Genomic DNA, 23,329 nt, shown 5'->3' on the forward strand with positions numbered 1-23,329 from the left:
ATGTGCGCCCATAGGGAAGTGTCCGCCATGGAAGCAGACGTACGAACACGTGCAAACAGATCTGGGGAGAGGGGCCCTCAGACGCCTCACTCGGCCCTCTCTTCCCTTCCCAAACGGGCAAACGATCAATATTTTCTATCTGGGAAATTTCCTGTGCCCTGTGCAAAGACTTGAGGAGGAGCGCTGATGCGAAGAGAATTGCTGAGGCAGCGTTCCTGTCTAGCTCAGCTGGAGCCTGGCCCCAGACCTTGCCCTCTGGGCTGCTGCTGCTCCCTACCGGCTTTCTGCTCTCGGCTCCTCTCTCTCCCTGAGCGCTCTGGCTCCCTAGCTCCCTAGCTCGCCCGGGATCCCAGCCACTCTCTCCCCCAAATTCTCTTGGCCGGGGCACCGGGCTTAATTGCTTTCCTCCACTACCTGCATCCGGGGAAGCTGCCGTTTCCCCAGTCGCTGCCCTCCCTTTCCCCTTCTGTCTTGGGGCCTGAAGAAAGGAAGGAGATGGGCCGAGGGAGAAGACAATGGGTTGACAGTTGCCGGAGGCCGCTCAGCCAATGGGGGCAGCTGGGCTCGGGCCGCACACCGAAGGCACGTTAGGAGTTATTCAATGTCAGAGCAGCACAAAGGCGAGGTCTTATCAGGCGCCTGCAGAAAGAGCTCTCCTTCCTGCGGCCCCAAACGCCGAATGGGAACAGGGGCTCGGAGCCTTGTTAGAGCTGGGGCTGGTGCGGGGGGCTGCTCAGCCTGCAGAGGCCCCGGCGGCGGGGTTTGGAGCCCCCCACTCGGATCAATCCTCCCTCCCCCTCCTCCAGATGAGCTCAGCAAGGCGCAGGGCTCTCTCCATGGTCCTAAATGCTCCGTCTGGGGAATGAGCGGAGGATGGGCCGTCTCACCTAATCTGCTTTGTGATCCTCGCTGAATAGATCCGAGGAGTTCCCTTTATCTCCCCTCCAGTCCCCTTTAACACCTCGATCTGTTAATGACAGTTCGAGGGGATGGAGTTTAGGAAAGTAGAAAGAGCGTGGGTCTTGCGGTCGAGAATTGGGTGCAAATCCTAGTCTTGGACACCCAGGACTGTGGGATTGGGGGACAATCACTTCATTTCTCCCCGTCTCAGGGTCCTTATTTGTACAATGGGAGACTTATCATGAAGAAAGTGCTTTTTCAACCCTTAGGAACACGTCAGCTCAAATCCAGCCTCAGATACTGACTAGATGTGTGACCCTGGGCAAGTCATTTCACTTCTGTTTAACTCAGGTTCCTCATCTGTAAAATCGGGAAAATATTTACACTTCTTTCCTAGGGTTGCTGTGAGGATCAAATGAAATATTTGTAAAGCACTTAGTGCAGTGCCTGACACATTTTAGGCATTTTATAAATGTTAGCTAGTAGTAGTAGTAGTAGTAGTGGTAGTACCTTAATAAGTATTTATATCAATATGCAGCATATAAAATAATAGGATGTGGATTCAAATCCTGTTGTTGGTGATGGTTATTACCATGGGATTTTGAGTGAGCTTTAACTTTCTTAAGGGTCTTGGACTCCTCATCTGTAAAAGAAGGGGAATGGTTGGACTAGATTACCTCTTGGGTCTCTGTCATACATAGGCAGTTCACTGGCTAAAGCACAGAATCAGAGACTTGAGTTCAAATTATGCCTCAGCCATTTAGTAGCTATGGGACCTTAGGTAAGTCATCTAACTTTTGTTTCCATTTTTATGAAAGTAGGATGGGGGAACTAATAGTACCTCTTCTCCCAGGATTGTGTGAGGATAAAATGAGTTTCTGGTAAAGGATTTTGTAAACCTTAAAGTGCTCTATATTGCTAGTTATTATTATGGTGATGATCCTTCCTAGCTCTAGTTGTATAGTTAGAAATATGTGGAACCCCTAAAACTACATTACCCCAAATTCCTTTCTGTATTACCCAGAATGCTTTTCCCTTTGTGTACATTTACATCTTCACATAATTGTTTATAAATTCTGAGACTCCACCTCTCCTCTCTTCTCCACCAGTGTGACTGTTAGTTGTCTTTTTGCTTTAGCTTTTTTACTTTAGTTATTATTAATAAACTTTATAAATATTATACTTGGAGATATTATATATTAATTTTAACCTTCACATAGTCTTCTCTGATATATAACCATCTATGATGTTGATGTGTATAATCGAATTGGAAGATTAGAAAGGGAAGGAAAGGCTTCAGGGAGAAGTCGACTTTGAATGAGGAATAGGATTGAGATAGGAAGAAGGGAATGGGAATGTAGAAGACATTGTAGGGGATGAGAAAGAACAGAGTGAATCCATAGAATGACAGGCTTTAGAATGAAAAACTGGCCTTGGAAATCTTCTGGCTGGACTAGACATTGGACCATTTGACAGACAAGGAGACTGAAAACCAGAAATGTTCAACGATTTGTCCAGCGGGTGATAAAGGTAATAAGTAGCAGAGGCCATATTTGAACCCAGGTCATAAGATCACCTATCTAGAGCTGGAAGGAATCTTAATTGAGTGCAACTCCCTAATTATATAGGAAACTGAGGGAGAGTGATTTGCCCAAGATCACAGAGGATGAATGGCAGATCCAGGATGTAAATCAAATCCTCTGTTCCTATTGCCATGGTACCATATTTCCCCACTTCTAGCCGGCATGACTAGAGGGTTAATTGGCAGGCAGTGGGTGATGAGGATGACCTGGGAATAAGAGAACCTGGAAACCTGGGCATGGCAGTTTAGACCTGGAATGGTAGAGTTAGGAAAGCATATAAAGTGGTTTTTGCTGGAGAACAATAACAAAATGACTACTGGGCTGGTAGCAATATGGAACACAGAAACTGGAGAGAGTAGAAAATGGCGTCCAGGACAACAAATAAGAGGCTGTTGCAGTAATTTGAATATGAGATGAGGATATAGTAGGATGGGCAGTGGGAATGGAGGACAAGCAATGGGATAGGAGAAACATGTCCAAGGAAATATCCTTGGGGTTTGTGGCTGCCTGGAAGTGGAGGGTGAAGGAGAAGGACAATACACAGATGACTCTGAGGTTCTGCCATAGGGTGACTGAGAGAATAGTGGTACCATTACTAGTGACAGGGACGTCAATAGGAGAAGCTGGCTTCATGGGAAAGCTGGTACAATGGTGTTGACTCTGGATTAGAAATTAGGAGACATTTAGCCCATCTAAGTCATTACGTGAACTTGGGGCAAGTCACAATCACTCAGTGTCTTGGTCTCCTCACATGTTAGAGGAAGGAGGGAAGTGTTGAACAACGGGGTTTTTCATGGTTCTGCCAGTTGTAAAGTTCTAGATACGCTGAATTTGAGGAAATGGGAACTTCCAAATGGAAGCCTGGAACCTCTGAGGAAATACTATTTTCCAAATGGCAGCTGGAGACTTGGGTATGGAGCTCAAATAAAAGGAAGGGCCTGGAGGTAGAGAGAGAGGAATCATCAGAGGAGATGGTAGTTGAAGTCATGAAAATTTGATGAGCACTCAGAGAATACAAGGAAAGATATGCAGAGGGCCAAGAACTGAAATTGGGGGGGAGCCCTCATAGCTAGGGGGTAGGAGGAAGTGAAACCAGCAAAGGAAAATAGAGCTGGAGTTATTGATTAATCAATACAGAAGCATTTATCAAGTGCCTACTGATGCCAGGCTCTGTGTTGGGTGCTGGGAACAAACTGAAGACAAATGTGAAGGAGGTGCATAGGCAGCTTCGTGGATTGAGAGCCAGACTCAGAAGAGGAGGTCCTCCAACACTTCCTAGCTGTGTGACCCCATTGCCTAGCCCTTACCACTCTTCTGCCTTGGAATCAATACGCAATAAGTAAGATGGAAGGTAAGGGCGCTTTTCTTTTAAAAAAAGACAAACATGAAAGAGGCCCTGTCCTCAAGAAGTCCACATTCTTCATGGTGAAACAGTTAATATGGAGAGCAAAGTGGGGGTAAATAAAGGATTTATTTGGTTTTATTTTAGGTGCTTTTAAAAATAGGAGAAACTAGGGCAGTTAGGTGGCTCAGTGGAGAGTGTCAAGCCTGTGAACAAGAGGTCCTGGGTTCAAATCTAACCTCAGATACTTCCTAGCTGTGTGACCCTGGGTAAGTCACTTAATCCCCACTGCCTAGCCCTTACTACTCTTTCGCCTTGGAACCAATACACAGTATTGATTGTAAGACAGAAGGTGAGGGTTTTTATTTTATTTATTTTTATTTTTTAAACCCCTTCCTTCTGTCTTGGAACGAATTCTGTGTATTGGCTCCAAGGCAGAAGAGTGGTATGGGTGTTAAGTGGCGTGCTCAGGATCACTCAGCTAGGAAGTGTCTGAGGTCAGATTTGAATCCAGGACCTCCCATCTCTAGGCCTGGCTCTCAATCCACTGAGCCATCCAGCTATCCCAGAAGGTTAGGGTTTTAAAAAATAAAATAAAATAGGAGAAATTTTTATGTTTTGAAGGTTGAGAGGAAAGAGATGATCAAGAGGTAAATTGAGGACATAAGGGAGAGGGGGGGGAGAGAGAGAGATTGAGAGAGAGAGAGAGAGAGAGAGAGAGAGAGAGAGAGAGAGAGAGAGAGAGAGAGAGAGAATATGCATGGAAGCCATTGGGGGAAGTCCATTTCAGGAATCAATAACGGATGAATGAAAGAAGGGCCTAGCAATGGACAGCATAAATCTGGACAGCATAAACCCTCAGTGGGCCAGGCCTGCAGATTCTGGGTCTTCTTCTAGCAGCTCTCTGTGGCCTGGACCCAAATGCAGAAAAAGCATTTGGCAGAAAGAATGTGTGATTGGGGATTGGTCTGGCTGGCATTGGAGGGAGATCAAGGCTTCCCTCATCCTTCACCTTTTAGCCTCACTCATTTTCCATGTATTTAAAGGTCTCTAGAATGTGAATTTTTTGAGGTTAAGACTTTCTTTTCTTTGTATCACTAGTGTTTAGCACAGTGCCTGGAACACAGTAGGGGCTTAATAAATGTTTATTGACTATTAAAGATTTGAGCTTGTTGTGCAACCCCACCTTTGAAGTTTTTGGCGAACTTGTCACACTGTAGTATCTTGCAAACCAAGGCTCCCTGATCACTATATCGGAGTATTTCCCACACTCCACTTATTGCACATTAAGAATTCAGGCTGTGGGAAGCTAGGTGACTAGTGGATTGAAGGGTCAGGTCTAGAGACAGGAGATCCTGGGTTCAAATCTGGCTTCTGATGCTTCCAACTGTGTGACCTTGGGCAAGTCACTTAACCCCTCTTGCCTAGTCCCTGCCATTCTTCTGCCTTGGAACCAATTCACAGTATTAATCCTAAGACAGAAAGTAAGGATTAAAAAAAATTCAGGTCACCTCATTTTGGAAGGTTAAAGTACTTGCCTGGACAGGTAATGACAAATATAGGATGAGTGGTAGAAAGGGGTGGGCTCATTCCTGGGCTGCCTATGAGCTGACAAATGTTTGGTGCTTGTTTAGAAGGTTGTTTTATTTAAAAAACAAAACCTTCTTTTGACTTCTCTAACTTTTTACCAGTTTACGAGCTTCACCTCCATTCTATATCTTGTTTATGCTGGCAACCTAGAATTTTGTTAAATCACTGTAGTCACAGAATCTTCACTGGTTCCAAGACCAAGAACGCCCTTTATGGACCACAGCTGGTTCTTCATTATCATCTTAGATGGAAAGAGGCCATCTTTCAAGAGAGCAACTCCCATCAAGCATGTAAACTAGTGGTTCCCAAACTTTTTTGGCCTACCACCCCCTTTCCAGAAAAAATATTACTTAGCGCCCCCTGTCACATTCTATCATCGCCCCCTTACAGTTATTCACTGCCCCCAAATGCACCTGTGGCCATCACCGCTTCCCTGGATCGCTGCAGCACCCACCAGGGGGTGTACATCACTGATGTACACCATCCATCCATCAGTTTTACTCAAATTATTCTCATCTCCCTTTCAATGGATAAGAACACAGCGGTGATGCTCCAGGAACATTTCTTTTCTGGGTCCTCCAAAAGCTGAGATCAAAAGCACTGAGTGAAGGGGAAAAAGAGACTGGCCAGTGGGTTTTTAATCAAGCTGTCAGCAATAGTCTTCCCCTGATACTTGCCTTTTTGTTTTAATTTGAGAGCAGAGTCTTAGCATCTCAGTGGGGTCTGGCTGGCTGAGGCTGTAGCATCTAAAATAAGCAATGTTTGTGCGTGGGCAAAGGGGGCACCGATACAACTTTTAGCCATTTGCTGAAACCACAAGGAGAGAAGGCCAGGGTGACTGATGTGGGCCCCGGGGAAAGGAGGGAGGGCGGAGAGAAATAACATCAACCTTTAAAACCAATGAAAGATTGCTGGAAACCTTGATGATGACTGGTTACACAAACTAGTTTTGGCCATCTTCTGCCTCTTGCACACAACTTATCTCTTATCTCCATGCCTTTGCACAGGATTTCCCCCATAACTAGAATATACTCCCTTCTCTCCTCTACCTTGAGTCCTTAGCTTCCCTCAGAGCTTAGCTTGAATGATATGGATCTTTTACAAAAGGTCTTTCCTGATCACCTCAGTTGCTAGTGTGCTCCCTTCAAACACTTGGCATTTATTTTACATATATTTTGTTTTCACATCCATCCATCTGTCCGTCTATCTATCTATCTATCTATCTATCTATCCATCCATCCATCATTTTATCCATCCACCTATCATGTCTGTCCATCTGTCATCTATATATCTATCGTGTCTATCTATTCATCCATTTATTAATCATCTCTCTGCCCATCTATATATCTATCCATTCATCTCATCATGTTTGTCTAGCATGTCTGTCTATTCATCCAACTATGTCTATCAATCATTTTATCTATCCATTCATCTATCATCTAGCATGTCTGTCTATTCATTTATCATCTGTTTGTCTATCCATCCAGTGTGTCTCTCTATTCATCCACCTTTCTATGTCTAGCAAGAATTTATTCATAAATCTGTTTATCCATTTTCTGTCTATCCATTCACCTTTCTATCCATCCATCTGTCTATCCATCATCTATCCATCCACCTCTCTGTATGCAGGGATCATTTTGTACCCAGTGGAATGTAAGCTCTTTAGGACGGATCCTGTTCCCTTTTCGTATCTGTATCCCCCACATCTCGCACACAGTAGGGATTTGATACGTGGATGAATGATTCAGCAGTTGGATATCACGTCTAGGCTAATATCAGCTCTGACAGTAAAGCTGGAGAGATTCTTTTCCTTCTCTAAATCTTAATTTGGTTTCATTAAGATACTTTGATGAGGACGGCCAAGGACCAAGATTGTAACAATAGAAAAGGAGCTGCTTTAAGACTTCCTCTTTCTAGATTGACCAATAACAATATGGTAAGACAAATGCTAACCTGCGATATAACAGTAATCCAGGAGATGTCAGGACAGGGCTCCGGTGGTGGGAATATCGATGGAGCGCCCTACTCTCACCTGGGAGGCTCATCTTATTCATCTTTGGCCGTGAACCCACTGTGTGGTTGCCATGAATGCTTGGTGTGAGGCAACAGGGAGGCATCATTGAAGGAGAATGCTGGGTTTAGGGTCAGGAAGACAGACGCCTACTATAACCTGATAAGTCATTTAGGTTAAACCTCAGTTTTCTCATCTGTAAAATGACGGCACCCAAAACGATCTCATTGAGCTCTTGTGAGGAATAGACGGGACAGCAGATATAAAGTGCTTGGCAAACTAAAAGATGCAATGATATTGTACTAGTTGCTTTAGAGCTTTAAATATGTCATTTTTATTTTAATACAAATATCACCTACTTATATGTATAATGCTTTAAATATATAATTTTATGTTTCATATTTATATAAATGTCATGTAATATTTATATGTATAGTGCTTTAAAGCAGGTCATTTTATGCTATATCATGTAATATATGTATAGTGCTTTAAGTATGTTATTTTATTTAAGTATTATTTTATTTATGTTAATAAGTATATTATTTTATTAAGTATGTCATTTTATTTAAGTATGTTATTTCATTTATTTTGCCTTGTCAGGTAAACACAGCCATAATTCTCATTTTGCGGATGAGGAAACTGAGGCTGATAGAGCTTAAGAGATTTTTGCCCAGCGTTGCACGGCTTCTAAGTGTCCGAGGGAGGATTTGAATTCAGGGCTGAATGATTTTGGGTGGATCCTGCCCTCTCCTTATCCTACAGGAGCCAGGCGGCACATTTGGGCTGTTTCTTTTATCCTTCCTGCTGGGTATCCTGTCCTGGCCATGCGGGCTGGGAAGGGCAAGGACTCTACTAGAAATGGGCCATCCTCTAGCCTTCTGTCTGGCGTGCAAGACTAGGACAGGTCAGAAGCTGATGAGACGGGCTCCTGCCGGTGGTGTGCTTTTGCCAGTATAACCCGAAATCCCAAAAGGGGAGGAAAAGAGCGAGAAAAGCCTAAAGAGCCCCTCCCTGCCGCTGGAATGAGCCTGGGTTATTAAGAGCAGTTTGTATTTATTTGTGCTTCTCTAATGACTGCTTCTCCACATCTGTAGGAAAACAGAAGGAGGTGTGTGCTGGGGCATGCAGAGAGGCGCATATCCATTTACAGCGGGTTCTGAGAAATTCTCCCAGAGACATGGAAGCCTTCTAAACGAGGGGCTGCTTGACTGCCCCATAAAGAAATCCTCAGAGCCTCACCTCGAAGCCGCCCCCCTCCCAAAAAAAAGGAGGCAGAGTCGGTGGGAAAGTGTAGAAAGGAAGGAAGGAAATTAGCAGCATGGCTGGGAACGGCAAGGAGAGGAGTTTAATTTAAACAGCCATTTCATCTGGGGATGAATTGCATATGGCCCGAGGCTGATAGATAAAAACAGTATGGAGGATAAGCGTCCCAGAGAGACGAGGCAGGAGAGCACAGGGGAGGAGAGCGCGGCTCCCCCGCCGCCCCCTCAAGTTCCTCCAGAGGCAGCGAGGAAGGGAGCTCCCCGGAAAAGGGGTGCCAAGGCTGCTTCTCACTTTCCGCTGCACTCCTGCTCCTCCTGGAGGCGGACACAGACCTGACTCCCGAGTGGCCCCAGAATTACCCGGCTCTGGGTCCGGGGTGGGGGTGTGGGGGGGCGATCACTTAGCCTATATTCTGTAAATATTTTGCCCCTGGGCCCATTCCAATGGAAACAGCCAAGAGTCTGGGCAGGCGCTTTTTTGGTGGGTTTTTTTTCAGCCTTTCCTTTCTATCTTAGTAACAACTCTAAGAGAAGGGCTAGGGCTAGACAATTGGAGTTAAGTGACTTGCCCAGGGTCACACAGCCGGGAAATATCTGAGGGCAGATTTGACTCTGGTTCTTCCCCACTTTGGGCTTGGTGCTCTATCCACAGGGCTACCTGGGCCTCCCTGGGCAGACCCTTCAGTGCTTTGCCTCGGGGGTGCTGGGGTCCTGCTTTGGTGGGTGGGTGGCAGGAGGTCTGGAAGTCAAAGGGAGAGCGTGGAGGGTGCAGGCTTGCTCGGTCTCCCCCATACACACGGAGATAAACAGCGCACAGCAGGTTGGTTTTGATGGTTTCTTTTTAATTCAGTTCTTTGAACTGATCTTGCTTAGAGGGCTGGGGAGACCCCCACTGACATGTTTATGCTACACCAAAGCGTTTCACTGGGAAAGTGGCCACCACCACCGTCAGCAACAAGTCCAAAGCCTTAGCGGATGGGAGCTGGGGATGAGGTACCCAGTGGCTGGAGGGGAAAAGCATCTTGCCAGCCCCCTGGCCCACTTCTCCCTTTTTATCCTGGACGGTTAGCATGGAGCTCTGCAGGGACACACCGGATACCTATTAAAAACAGCGAGATGGGTAACATGTCCTCAGATGCGGATTGGGAGGAGAGCAGGAAAAAGAGCCCTCCTTTGTGAGAAAGCAGAGGGGGGCATTTTGACTGCTCTGCATTTAGCAATCCATTTGAGACTCTGGAAAAGCACAACCAGATTAAATCTAGAACAATCATTGCTTAATTCTGTTTAAGCAGCTCTGATACCGCTGATTGAAAGAGGAGATGCCTCTGTTTGTTCTTGCCTTTTCCCAAGGTCCAATCATAGGGGGAGAGTCTGGCATTAAAGGGCTCCGATCACCTGGGCTTTGGGTCTGGCTAAGCAGGGTAGAACTGTTTGAGGAGATCCTTTTTGTTGATTTTCCCCATCTGGTTCCGTGGGATTTCCTCAACTAGCAAGAGCTCGGAAGGGATGGTGTACGCCGCCATGAATCCTCTGGAAAAGACAAAAATACTGGGTAAGAGGTTTAGAGGGGCCAGTCTCTTTCCAAGAGTCTAGAAAGCAAGGACTTTCTAATTATGGATCTGGAGGTGGCAAGAATAGAAAAAAAGAATGGTGGGTTAGGATCCTCGGGACCATCCTTGGCCTGGGTGGATGTCCTTGTTCAGACAACACAGGATGGGTTTTTATGGATTTTTTTCTCACTTATTATTAAGTTTTCTCACTTATTATTATGGACAACAATGAACAAGCAATTACTAAGTACCTAGTATGTGTCAGTCTTTGTGCTGAGCTCTGTAGCTATCAAGAAAGGAAAAACTGATCCCTGCTCTCCAGGAGCTCACATGCTGATGAGGGAGATGGTATGCCAACCATTATGTACAGTGATGAATGGTTCTCCTTCTGCCTCTTTGGCTGGCCCTTCTTGGTCTCTTTTTGGTGATCATCATTCACATTCTGCTGCTCCCTAACTGTGGATGTCTCCTGGGTCATCTTGTTTCTCTTTAAGGGATCTTGTTTGTTCCTCTGGATTTAATGATCATTTCTATGCAGATAAAGGCTAGATCTAGATGCTCAGTCTGGGTGTCTCTTCTGAGTGCCAGTCTCACCTCACCTCACCTCTATTAAACAATTCCAATGGGATATCCCATGGGTATCTCAAACTCCATGTCTACAAAGCTGAACTTGTCTTCTTCCCCTTAATATCCACCCCTCTCTTGAATGCCCTAATCATACTGACTCCCCTTCATCCCAGGTTTGCAACCCCAAAGTCATTCTTGATTCTTCACTCTTTATTAGCCTCCAAACGAATCATTTCCAAAAGTTTTACTTTTTACACCGTCTCTTTCTCTCCCATAAACACCTACCACCTTGGTTCAGGGCCTCATTACCTCTCACCTGGGTTACTATAATAGCCTCCTAATTGAGCTCCCAGCTTCCAATCCCTTTTCTCTCCCTTCTGCTCTCCATGGAGCTGCCAAATTGGCACTCATAAAGCATAGGTCTATGTTCAATAATTTCTAGTGGCTCTCTATTATCTCTAGGATCAAGTGCTCACTCCTGCTCTTCTGACTGGTGCTTAAAGCTCTCATACAATTTGGAACCAGGCTGCTTTTCTGGACAAATTACTCCTCATCATGTACTTCATGTTCAAGTCAAATGATTATTCTTCACACAACATTCCACACCTGGCCATAGGCTGTCTCCCAGACCTGGAAGGTGCCTCTTCCTCACCTCTGCCTCTTGGGTACCCAGCTTCCTTTAGGACTCAGCTCAAGTGCTATAGGAGATGATGCCTGTGTTGGTCCCCTTAGTTGCCAATACTTTCCCTGGATCCTCAAATCATTTTACAGATATTTTGTATCCAATTACCTAAGTTCACTTTGATTCCCCTTAGTAGAGTGTAAGCTCCATGAGGGCAGGTGCGGTTGTCTTTGTATTCCCAGAGCCTAGCACAAGTCTGACATTTTGGCAGTTAATAAAGGCTTATTCATGAATGAATGGAGCTGCAGAGACATTAGTAATATCATATCTGACCCCCCTATTTTATAGATGAAGAAACTGAGGCCCAGAGAAGAAGAGCAATTTCTCTAAGGTCACAGAGCCAGTGATGGTAGGGCAGGATCCAAATCCAGGCTCTTTGATTCAATAGTTCATGTTCTGTCTGCTCACCACAGGATCAGGCGTCGTGTGTCTGAAGTATGACTCTCCCAAATGACGTGGTGGTATCACATGTACTGATGAATGTCTGCATTGGTTCCCAGGCTGCACCATGATGATATTGTCTCTTTTTTCATCAAAAGGGAATCAAGACTCCCATTACCTTGGCTGTTCCAATGTATATTTTGACAGAGCTTAAACTTTTTCACCAACATAAAAAACACACTCATTCAACATGTTGCCTTAAGAAAGATGAATCCAGATTTAACCAATTTAACGAACACATATTTAACAAACAATTACAATATACTAAACAGCATATAGCAGGCTTACAACCCTTTTCTGAGTTTAAGATTAGTCAAAGACAAGCAACAGAGAAAAATAATCATGTACCCTTTTGGAAGGGTTTTGAAGTCCCTAGACAGTAATTATCCTTAGGCTTCCCAAGATCAACCCTGAGTGATCTGGACTTCTGAACTAGCAGAGTGCTGAAGGCTAGTGTTGCCTTTCTTCCTGGAGGTGTGAGAAAATCTGGTCAGAAGTCTCTGTAATAAGAGCAGCAGCGGAATATCAAATTCTTTGGTGGTCCCAAGGCTTGTCTCTTCCATGTTCTATGAAGATTTGTTCCACTGAAAAGCCATGCTGGCAAGAAAAGCTCTCTCTCTCTGTCTCCCTTTCTCTTTCATTCTCCCTCCTCCCACTCATAATTATACTTGTTAACATGAACTGATGATATACCATTTTGAGCTGATTTTTTCCAGTAATAGTGATGGATTTGATTCACTTCTGGCCAATGGCCCACATGTCACAGAATCAAGAGTCTTAACCCTGGAAGGGGACTTAAAGGTCATCTAATCCAACCCCCATCCAGTGTAAGCATCCTTTCTATAGCATCACCTGACCTCAGTTGGAACATTCCTAGGAAGGAATAACCCAATAAACTCAAATGGCAGTCCATCATTCCATCAATGGACTCTGAGAGTCCTGGAACTGTATGTAGCCTAAAAGCTCATGCAGGACAACACCTTTACTTTAGAGGGTTTTTTTCTGTTAAGCCACTATCTATCCCCACCCCCACCCCCAGTTTGCTTCTGCTCATTGGCTCTAAGTTCTGTCCTTTGTAAACACAAAGAACAAGACTACTTTCTCATCCATGTGTCAACCCCTCAGATGTTTTAAGTCAGTTATCAGGATTCCTCTTTGTAAGAGAACTGGTTAAAGCACAGAGGAATCATGGGAAAGACATACAAAGAGCCAAACTGCCCACCTTTTATGGGGGTCAAACCTTGGCTTCACGATTACTGTGCTCTAAACCAAAGGGCTCAATAGCCACAAGCCCTCTATCAGCAACTCCTTCATCGCCTGTGTTGATTCAACTTGGTAAACAAGTACTCATTATTTACCAGCCTGGATTTATTTTGTTATAGTTGCCTTATCCCAAAGGGGTCCAGGGGTAGGCAAAAGAAATGAAATTGTCATTCTTTATGATCTGTCCAATATGAATCGTGGGCAAGTGGCCATTTGCAAGGCTGTATTAAAATAAACATGGCTTGGCACAAGTTTCTGGAAGTTGCAGAGGATTAACTCTTTGGTATTTCCAGTTGTGTCATGTTGCATAGCCAGCAATTGGATGTGGCTGAGAAATCCCAAATCGCGGCCTTAACAGATGGTGCTGTTTATGAATAAACATGAGCCTAATAGCCTTATAGGTCTGTGTACATCTGCCCACAACTAGCAAGCATCAGCGGACACGACGAAGTACATTGGTGATATGCCTTAATGGCGCCATTATCACGCAATAACATGGTGCTGTTAATGCATCCTGCTGCAAGCTGACAGGGTTACAGCTATGGCTTCCTGCAGCAACAATGGTTTACCCATCAACACCAGGGGATCTTGGGATGGAAGTCGCGATTTATGGCCCCTCCAACTATGTGCTGACTTGTGATTGGATGCAGCTGTGAAACCCCAATTGTGGGTGACATTGTTCCTGGAAACCCCTTGGGTGGGCAACTCTACATGGGTAGGTAACATCTGTGTGCCATTGGCAGCTGTTGGTGGGATCAAGAATGTTTCTGGACTTATATCCTGCCACAGGCACAGGAATGGACCTCTGGGGATGGGATTCTCTGTGGGTGTTTATATGCATGCATGCAAGCAACATAAACATTCCTTTCTGGCCAAAGTAGAAATGCTGGCCAATGTGTCCACAAAGTCTAAAGGGTTGCTAAGGGGATGACTGGCCTGAGGTTTTTTTGTTTTTGATGAGATTATCTTTCTGTAAAATCTTGCTCTTTATCCAGAAAATTTCCCCTGTGGGCATTTATTACCACGGCTAGCAGCATGTCATATTTAGAAGGCTTCTATACTCATCTCAGTTCTCACATGTGATTCCTACACTTGGTTTTTGGGGTAGTTTGTTCCCCTTCCTACTTTGAGTTTTTATGAATGGAAGGAGCATCAGAGAAAGGATCTTAAAGGTCATCCCTGCACCCCTTCTACAATACTGACAAAAAATGATCATCCAACCTCTGCTTTAATATCTCCAAAGACAGAGCCCCAGGGAAGCTCATTCCATGTTTGGATATCTGTAATTATCCAGACATTTTTCCTTATATTTAGCTCAAATCTGATGTCCTGTAACTTCTACCCATTAGGGCCGAAAAGGATAAGATCAATTGCTCTTTCTATACATTTGAAGAAACAATCATGCCTCTCCCCTCCTCATCTCTGCTCCCAAGTCTTTTCCAGATCAAACATCTCTGCTCCTTTAATCTATTAAAAAAAAAAAAAACCCTTACCTTCTGTCTTAGAATCAATACTATATACCGGTAAGGGCTAGGCAATGGGGGTTAAGTGACTTACTCAAGGTCACACTGGTAGGAAGTATCTGAGGCCAGATTTGAATCTAGGAGCTCTTGTTTTTGGATCTGGTTTTCTATCCACTGAACCACCTAACTGCCCCCTTGTATTTTAATTTTGATTCCTTCCAACTACTTGAGTCCTTTTTCTCAAATTACCTTGTATTTAATTTTTTCTACATATTCTCTTCATTTTTATTATGTACTTATATATATCCTTGTTGTCTCAAGCTCCTTGTGAGTAGGGCTTGTTTCATTCATTGCATTTGCAATCTCAGCACCGAGGACAGTACATAACAAATAGTAGGTGCTTAATAAATACCTCCTTATGGACTGATTGATTGAATGCATTCAAGACTGCCAATATGGTCCCCGAATGTACAAAAACAAAAAACACTTAGTATTGGCTGGTCTATTCTAAGTGCCAGGATCTTGTTGAGAGGAACCTAGGGCTGTAAATTAACTTTAAGGCAAAAAAGTATTCATGCTTTAAACTCACTTCTGGGGACCCACAATTTGGGAAAGACAGACTGAGAAGGGGAGAAAGGAAGGCATTTTCCTATTATGAATGAACAAATGGGTAGAGGTTCATTTCAAGATGCCACCAAACATTTATCCCTTTACAAAAATGTCCCCAAGACTGTCTTCTGGGATCTACAACAACCACAGAACAAAGCTTCTCCTCAGTCTCTGCAAGAGATGTTTCCTTTGGGCTTTGAAATTGTACTCCATTGGAGGAGGACAAAGGCAGAAGCACACACCTAAGGACCCTACTTGTTCCCAAGGTTGCCCACTTCCAATGACTGTCCTAACACTTCCTCGGACCCATCCCATAATGCTTAACAAGTGTGGTCCTCCCCTGCATCTCTCTTATACAATGATCATATTCCATTTCCCTCTGGAATTCAAAGGAATCAATAACACAAGGCCATGGCACTCAGGCATAGTTACGGCAAACCCCATTAGAATGAACAGGCAATTAAAAATGTATTACTAGCAAATAAATAATTTGCCACATTCAGTTCCTTTTGTTTTCTGATTAATGGTTGAAAATATCTGTGCCACATTCTCACAAGCATAATGATATAGAACATTTCAGTGAAACATCATTACAATTTCTGTATTTCCCATTGTCTCATGACTCTAAAGCTCTCTTACCAGCTGTTGAGGATTTGCTTCTAGACCCAACTGGACCAACATTCCCCCTTCTCCAGTGCAGTGTCGGCAGTTCATCTATTGTCTTGTATCTACTTATCAAGCAGCCGCTGCTCATATGTTGGGCTACCCAGCCTGATGACTGTCCTGTACCTTTATTCTTCAGCACTGAGGACAATACTGTGAATATCAAGGGGGCTTAACAGATGTTACCTGATTTGACTCAGAGATCTCATATACTTCTTTTAATTTTTAAAAATTATTGATACTAAGTATTGGTTTCAAGGCAGAAGGTAAGTAAGGGCTAGACACAGGGGATTAAGGGACATATCTGGAGTCACCCAGCTAGGAAGTGTCTGAGGCCAGATTTGAACCTAGGGCCTCCTGTTTTCAGGCCTGGCTCTCTATTCACTGAGTTGCCTAATCGTCCCCTCTCATGTACTTCTTAACTAGATAGATTGCTGAGAGCACCGCTGTTAATAATACAAATCAATACTTTGTTGTTCAGTTGTTTTTCAGTCGTGTCTGACTCTTGATGATCCCATTTGAGGTTTTCTTGGCAAAGATACTGGAGGGATTTGTCAATTTCTTCTTCAGCTCCTTTGACAGATGAGGAAACCGAGGCAAATAAGGTTAAGTGATTTGCCCAGTCACACAGAGCACAGGAAATTTCCCAGATAGAAAATATTAATCATTTGCCAGTTTCTAAAAGAGTAGCTACCAAGTTTCCTTCCGTTTTGAAATCCATGATTCTGATGAGGATCCATCTGGTATCTGCTTTGCTAAGCATGATATGTAGATTGTGCATCCAACTAGCCCAATCTCACTGGTTTTGGAACATAATTGGACCGGTCAGGATGAGAAAGAATGAGGCTGAGCATAATTTATAGACAGAAGCTAAATCCAAGAAGGCAGATGGACTCTCAGAAGGAGCAAGGGTAAAGTAAGACACTTAGACAGGTTGGGGCAAAAGCGTTACATCCTGGGCAAAAGTCAAAGGGAAAAAGGGAATCATGCTAATGGGATTGGAGTTGGGGCAGGGTTAGACCAGGATATCTATGCTAGGAATGAGAGAAACAGGGAGCCAAGGTCTCTGGGAAGCCAAGAGTCTTGATGAGTACAATGGCAGTAGGTACATTTGGAGGGTCTAGAAGTTTTCTAGTAGAGAAAGAGCAACTGTAAAAGGGGAGGCCTAAGAATAAGAGCCTTGAACATCAGAAGAGGAAATCTGAGTGAGAAAGAAAATCGAGAAATATCTATAAGAAAATTCAAGGACAGGAAAAATCCTTCATAACCAACACTTATCACCACAGCCTTGGCTGGCTCCCATTTACAGCACAATATGTGTCCTAATATTTGTTTTCTGGAAAAAAAAACATCACTCATCAGGCTATTCGAGAAGTTATAAAAATGAATATATGCATGGGGTAGTGGAGAACTAGCCCCATTAGTATGAAGCTTGTCTAGCCTTTCTCAGGGCTCCTCATCCACCTTTGGTGTCCGCCTTCCACCCAGCTCTCACTTGTAGCTCCAAGACGCTGCAGCCTACACAGTGATCAAACCCTGGTAAAACCTGTCTGAGCAGATGGTCTAAACCAAGTGGAGGGTAACCAACAGGCCTTAAACCCACCAGTGAGTTAGGAGAACGTCTACCCCAAGCCTGTAAAGACTTTTCCCTGGCAGAATTGGTAGTTGGGAGCAATTTGTTCCAGTGGCCACGAAGGTGGCTGAAGCAGGCGCCATGGAGTGCTTAGAGCTTGGCCAGACGTGGAAGATACCGAGGTCATCTACCAGACCCAGGACTACAGCCCATCGCCCTGAATTTTGTCCTGTCCCTGGGCTTAGATAACTTTGGAAGAAAGCGTGAGGCTGATGACTTTGTGCAACTCTGCCTCACATCCATTCGGTTTGCTCACAAGTCAAGACATCACTTTTTGATGTCATCGGTCATCTTTGAAAACAAAGGACAAACCCAAATAAGGAACCTCATAATGTTAATAAGCACGTGGGCCTAAAAAGTACTAATGCTTAGAAATCCTTTGGGAAGTAGACCCTTTAAAATGGTAGTTTCTTTCTCTTCTTTTAGACATAGGTGCCTTTGAATAATGGGTTCCTATAGATTACAGAGTATCTCCTTGGAGCCTTTTAAAGCAAGTCCTTTTTCAGAGGAGGTGTTCTCAAGGCTTTGAAACAGTGGCAAGAACACTGGAACAGGAGGGAGGAGACAAACACTTATTAATTGTGTATTTGGGGCAAAGTTATCTAGACTATCTCTGTCTCAATTTTCTCAACTGTAAAAGGGACATAGTAACCTTCTTTCTACCCATCTCATGAGGTTATGTGGAAAGGATTTTGAATTTTTAATGACCAAAGATATTATTATGTTAATGTACTTTCAACCAACTCTGTATATATCCTATTTTTTCAGTCATGTCTGGCTCATCATTTTTTTTTTAAACCCTTGTACTTCGGTGTATTGTCTCATAGGTGTAAGACTGGTAAGGGTGGGCAATGGGGGTCAAGTGACTTGCCCAGGGTCACACAGCTGAGGCGCATCATTTTTGAGTTTCTGAATTTTTTTTAATTGCAAAGAAATTTTATTTTTACCAATTACATGTAATAACACATTTCCAAATTTTTCTGAAGTTATATGATCCAAATTGTCTCCTTCCCTTCTCTTCCCACTCCCAGAGCTGGCAAGCAATTTCATCTGAGTTATATATGTATTATCATGCAAAATATATTTCCATATTGTTCATTTCAGTCTTTCTTGTCAAAGATACTGGAGTAGTTTGTGATTTCATTCTCCAGCTTATATGACAAATGAGGAAACTGAGGCAAACAAGGTGAAGTGACTTGCCCAGGATCATAGAGTAAATGTCTGAAGTCAAATTTGAATTCAGGTCTTCCTGACTCCAGGCCAAGCGATCTATCCACTGTGCCACCTAGTTATTTACTTGCAGTCTTCTCCATGAAAATGTAAGCTCCTTGAGGGCAGGCACTTTTTTTTTCACCCTTCTTTGAAATCCCACCACTTAGTGTAGCATGGGCATATGGGAAGTGATTAATCCTTTTTGGCTGATTGTCTGGCAATCGCTGAGTTACAGGATTTCTGAATAGGAGGGAGCTCAGGGGTTGTCTGGTGCAATCAAGTATCTGAAAAATGATCTCCTCTTCAGCATCAATCAATCAATGAGCACTAAGCTAGGTCCTAGGGATACAAGAAAAGGCAAAAACCATACCCAAAAGACCATGATGTCTCTGCTCTCAAGGAGCTCATGTTCCAGTGGGGGAGACCACATGAAAAGATCTCAGAGGGAACTGGGGGGACCAGGAGAGGTCTCCTATAGAAGGCAAAATTTGAGCCAAATCTTGAAGAGATCTGGAGAAACTAAGAGGTATGTGCGTGTGGGAAGGGTGTTGAATGGAGAGAGCATTCCAGGCATGGGGGACAGAGCTTGTGCAAAGTCATCTAGTGTGTTAGTTATTCCTCGCAGCCTTGGGTCACCTGCAATTTTGCTGTCAAGTGTGTCTTCATCCATATCGCTGATAACAAATGGAACAGCACAGATTTATAGGGTGCTCTAGCACAGCCCTCCTTCCAAGCGAACATCAAACCAGCCATGACGACTTCTGTGTTTGATCAATCAATCATACAATCACCCTGAAGACACTGCGAGGTGCCATGGAACCTCCAACCTCATGAGACCTCAGACCACATCTCATCTTTTGGGTACCTAAGGATGTTGTTTGAGCCAGATGATGGGAGATGTGACTAGCTCCTAATTTATCTTGAATGTTAAGTCCTTCTTGGTCACTTTTGTGCTCTCCTTTCAAGTCCAAAAATTATTTTCCTTGGCAGAGAAAGTAGAAGCAAAATATGACAATTAGCAGCTTCTGTCTTCCCTCTATTGATTATTGATTATCCTCAGTCCATCCACCCTGAGCAGAGGTTTTATTTCTGTTTTCTTTCTTCTCATTTCCCCCCCCAATACATGTGTGAACAAACTCCTTGGCTTTCTTCACCAGCCTCACCTCATTCTGAAGTTTGGCACTAGGGATACTTCTCTTAAAGGACAGGGCCACATTTTTGTATTCATTTTCTATTATCTGTCTTTGTTTCCAACTTTAGAGTGGAGAAAACTCTTCCCTTGGACTTGGTAAGGTGTGAGTTCTAATTCCGCCTCAGACATTTAACCTTTGTTGGCCTCAGTTTCTTCATAGGTAAAATGATGATGAAAACAGCACACTACATCACAGGGTTGTGAGGATCAAATGAGATAATGTATGTATGTAAAGTATTTGGCAAACTTTAAAATAGAATCTAAATATTAGCTATTAGTAATATTAGCAATGAAAAATTTAAAAAAATCTAAACTGGAATTTTTTTTTTGGTGGCTCTGGACACAAAGTCAGGGCTGATAAATGAAGACTAAATAGATTATGGTATATAAAATAATGGAATATTACTATACCATAAGAAATTACAAATATGAACTCAGAGAATCATGAGAAGACATGTAAACTGATTCAGGGTGAAGTAAGCAGAACCAAGAAAACAATGTGTGTGAAAATACAATTATGTAAACAGGAAGAAAAGGAAAAGGAACTCTGAGTAATTATACTGACTAAACTTGATTCTAGGGAAAAGCTCAGGAAATATGCCTTCTTTTCCTCTTGGCAAAGGTGGGAGACTTTGGATGTAGAACACTGCATGTGCTATCAGATACAGCTGATGGTATTGATATTTTTGCTGAATGGCTTTTTTTTCTCTTTTCATTTTCTTTATATCAAGGGATGGTTCACAAAATGAGGAATAAAGAGGTACATATTTAGAAATAAAGATGATGCAAAAATGAAAAATATTAAATGGTATTAGAAAATTTTTTTAAAACCTAAACTGGTTGATGACTTTTATCTACAACAACATTGATTTTTTTTAAGCCACTGTCTTTCCCTCCTTATCAGAACTGTTTCTTTGTGTCTTCAGATTTTATTTTTTAGAGCTCCCCCCTTACTCCTAGCCTGACTTCACTATAGTTTTACTTCATGGGAACCTATATTTCTCTGAATACCTTAAAATCTATTCTTCCCAAATTTTAGAATATATACTAGACTTTTTCCATCTTTCTTCTTTCTTATCACAAATGCTAAGGCAGAAGTCATCTTCCCCTTAAAACTCCCATAGTTTCTATCCTGGTAATAAATTCTTCATTGCTAATTAGAATCAGATCTAGAATAAAAATTTCTTCTTGTTAGCTCTTCTTTCTTTTGAAAGATGATCAATCATTTAGGAAAATCAAGAAATTATTAGTTGCTCTGCTTTTGGCTAAGAGTTTCAGGAGATTCTAGATAACAGAAATCCCTCATTAGTACTCTATTTTCTTTAACCAGGGTTATGGTTCATTTCTCAAACTCCTAATCTCTTTTCTCTTCGTGTCCAGATGGCCTAGTGTATATACTGATGAATACATTATTTTGTTCCTACCTTTTCTGATTTTCACATCCTCCATCTCTGGTACCTGAATTTCTTCACATCCTTTTATTAATATAGAATTACCCACTCCACTCTCCCATTATAACTTTTCTGTCTCTTGTTTCTTCTACAGCCATATTCCAACCCATTAAGTTTCAATGACAACTGAGACCAAAGTTGTCTCCTTGGGGCAGGATTTCTGGTTCATCTTGTTTATTATCCGTGCTTCATGCATTTGTACATAGACATGTGGGGACTTCATCGCTCCTTCCTTCCTTCCTTCCTTCCTTCCTTCCTTCCTTCCTTCCTTCCTTCCTTCCTTTGTTTTCCTACACTGCTTTCTGTGGTATCTAGGATATAAGCAAGCAGTCTTTCTCTTTCCCTTATCCCTTTCAATTTAAAGCCATTTTGATTAAATTTGCTAAATTCCTGGCAAATCATTCTTAGCAGGCTTTGTCATGTGTGCTCCATTCCTGGTCAGAAGCCTGTCATTCCTACATTTGTCCAGAAATGCAAATTCAATTTTAGTGGAAAGAAATATAAGATAAATTGCACCAATCAAAATCTTGGACTTAGAAATTAAGATGACTGTAGAGCTACTTTATGAAAAACAAGTTTCCTTCTGAAAATCCTTGTCTATAATGCAGCCATTCCCTGCCACTTCTATTATGTCCTCACATCCTTTGAAAAGGAAAACTGGAATCAAGAAGTAGTTTGATTAAGCAATGCTACTCAATAAAGCACAAATCCAAGGTCTTTACAAAAGGTGCTTATAAAATGTCAATTGGCATAATTTTTTCTTTTTTTTTCCATACTTTAAAATCTTTATATTTTTTCATTGCTTAATTCAATTTAACTTAATACTTATTTAAGCCTGTTGGATGTACAGTGGAGATTTCAAACACATAGCCTACAATACTCCTGAGTGCCCTTGAAACCAGATTAAAATGGAATTGGGAAATAGTTGACAAAGTAAATAAAAAACAATGTATAATTAGCTACATAATTAACATATAAAACGTTAATATGTGGTTTTCTAGGTTGATATGTAGCCTGTAGGGAACCTTATATATGGTTTCATGGCTTTCTTTTCTCTTTGAGTTTGACCCCACTGATATGGAGCACTCTACTAGGCACTCGGGAAGATACAAAGAGTCATTAAGAGGGTAGCTGGGTGGATCAGTGGATAAAAAGCCAGGTTTAGAGACAGGATGTCCTGGATTCAAATCTGACCTCAGACACTCCCTAGCAGTGTGACCCTGGGCAAGTCACTTAACCCCCAATGGCCTAGCCCTTACCGCTCTTCTGCCTTGGAATCATTATTCAGTATTATTACATAAATACAGTATTGATTCTAAGATGGAAGGTAAGGATTTAAAAAAAAAGAGTGAATAAGATTTGGGTTCCGTAGCTCAGATACATTCTAGTAGACAATCATGATTGCCGTTTATATAAGCTTTATCCTTTCCAAAAAGCTTTGCATACATTATTTCATTTGATCATCTGCCACATGGTTAGGAGTCAGACTAGGGGTCAGAGAAGACACCTAAGAGAGGCACAAGCCAGCTGAGGCCGTTCATGGGGGCCTCCTGGGCTCTGGAGATTCGGAGTGTGGAACTGGGCTGCCGAATCCCAAGTGACAGTCTGGCAAAGGGAAGTTGGAGGAAGCCTGTTCTTTACCTAATAACTGAGGGCATTTGCAACACCCGCAAGGAAGAAATGTTTCCCTACAAGGGTGTTTGTGCGGGAGTCTGCTTGCTTATGGAAAGGAAGACCGTAACCCTTTCATTAGCAGACTATATAGATTTTAATGATACTAATCATCTCCTAAAAGTAGATAATGGAGCCAAAACGAGGGGCAGACACAGTTACATTATTAAGGAGTCTTTTTCACTGCTAGAGTCTGTCTGTTCCTCTTTATCGGAGGTCAACCTGCCCCGCCACGGGGGGTGGG

At 42.8% G+C, this 23,329-nt stretch overlaps 1 protein-coding gene across 1 annotated transcript in view; it reads right to left on the minus strand.

Moving 5' to 3' along the window:
- Positions 1 to 9,509: 9,509 nt before the first annotated feature.
- Positions 9,510 to 23,329, minus strand: part of ACSF3 (acyl-CoA synthetase family member 3) — a 219,483-nt gene continuing 205,663 nt past the window's right edge. Inside the window, exon 10 of the mRNA XM_044663171.1 lies at positions 9,510 to 10,218. Within this exon, the coding sequence (XP_044519106.1) occupies positions 10,101 to 10,218 (118 nt within the window). The 3' untranslated portion in view covers positions 9,510 to 10,100. The remainder of the gene's footprint in view (positions 10,219 to 23,329) is intronic.

The sequence above is a fragment of the Gracilinanus agilis genome, chromosome 2 (assembly GCF_016433145.1).
Source record: "Gracilinanus agilis isolate LMUSP501 chromosome 2, AgileGrace, whole genome shotgun sequence".
NCBI classification, from domain to species: Eukaryota; Metazoa; Chordata; class Mammalia; order Didelphimorphia; family Didelphidae; genus Gracilinanus; species Gracilinanus agilis.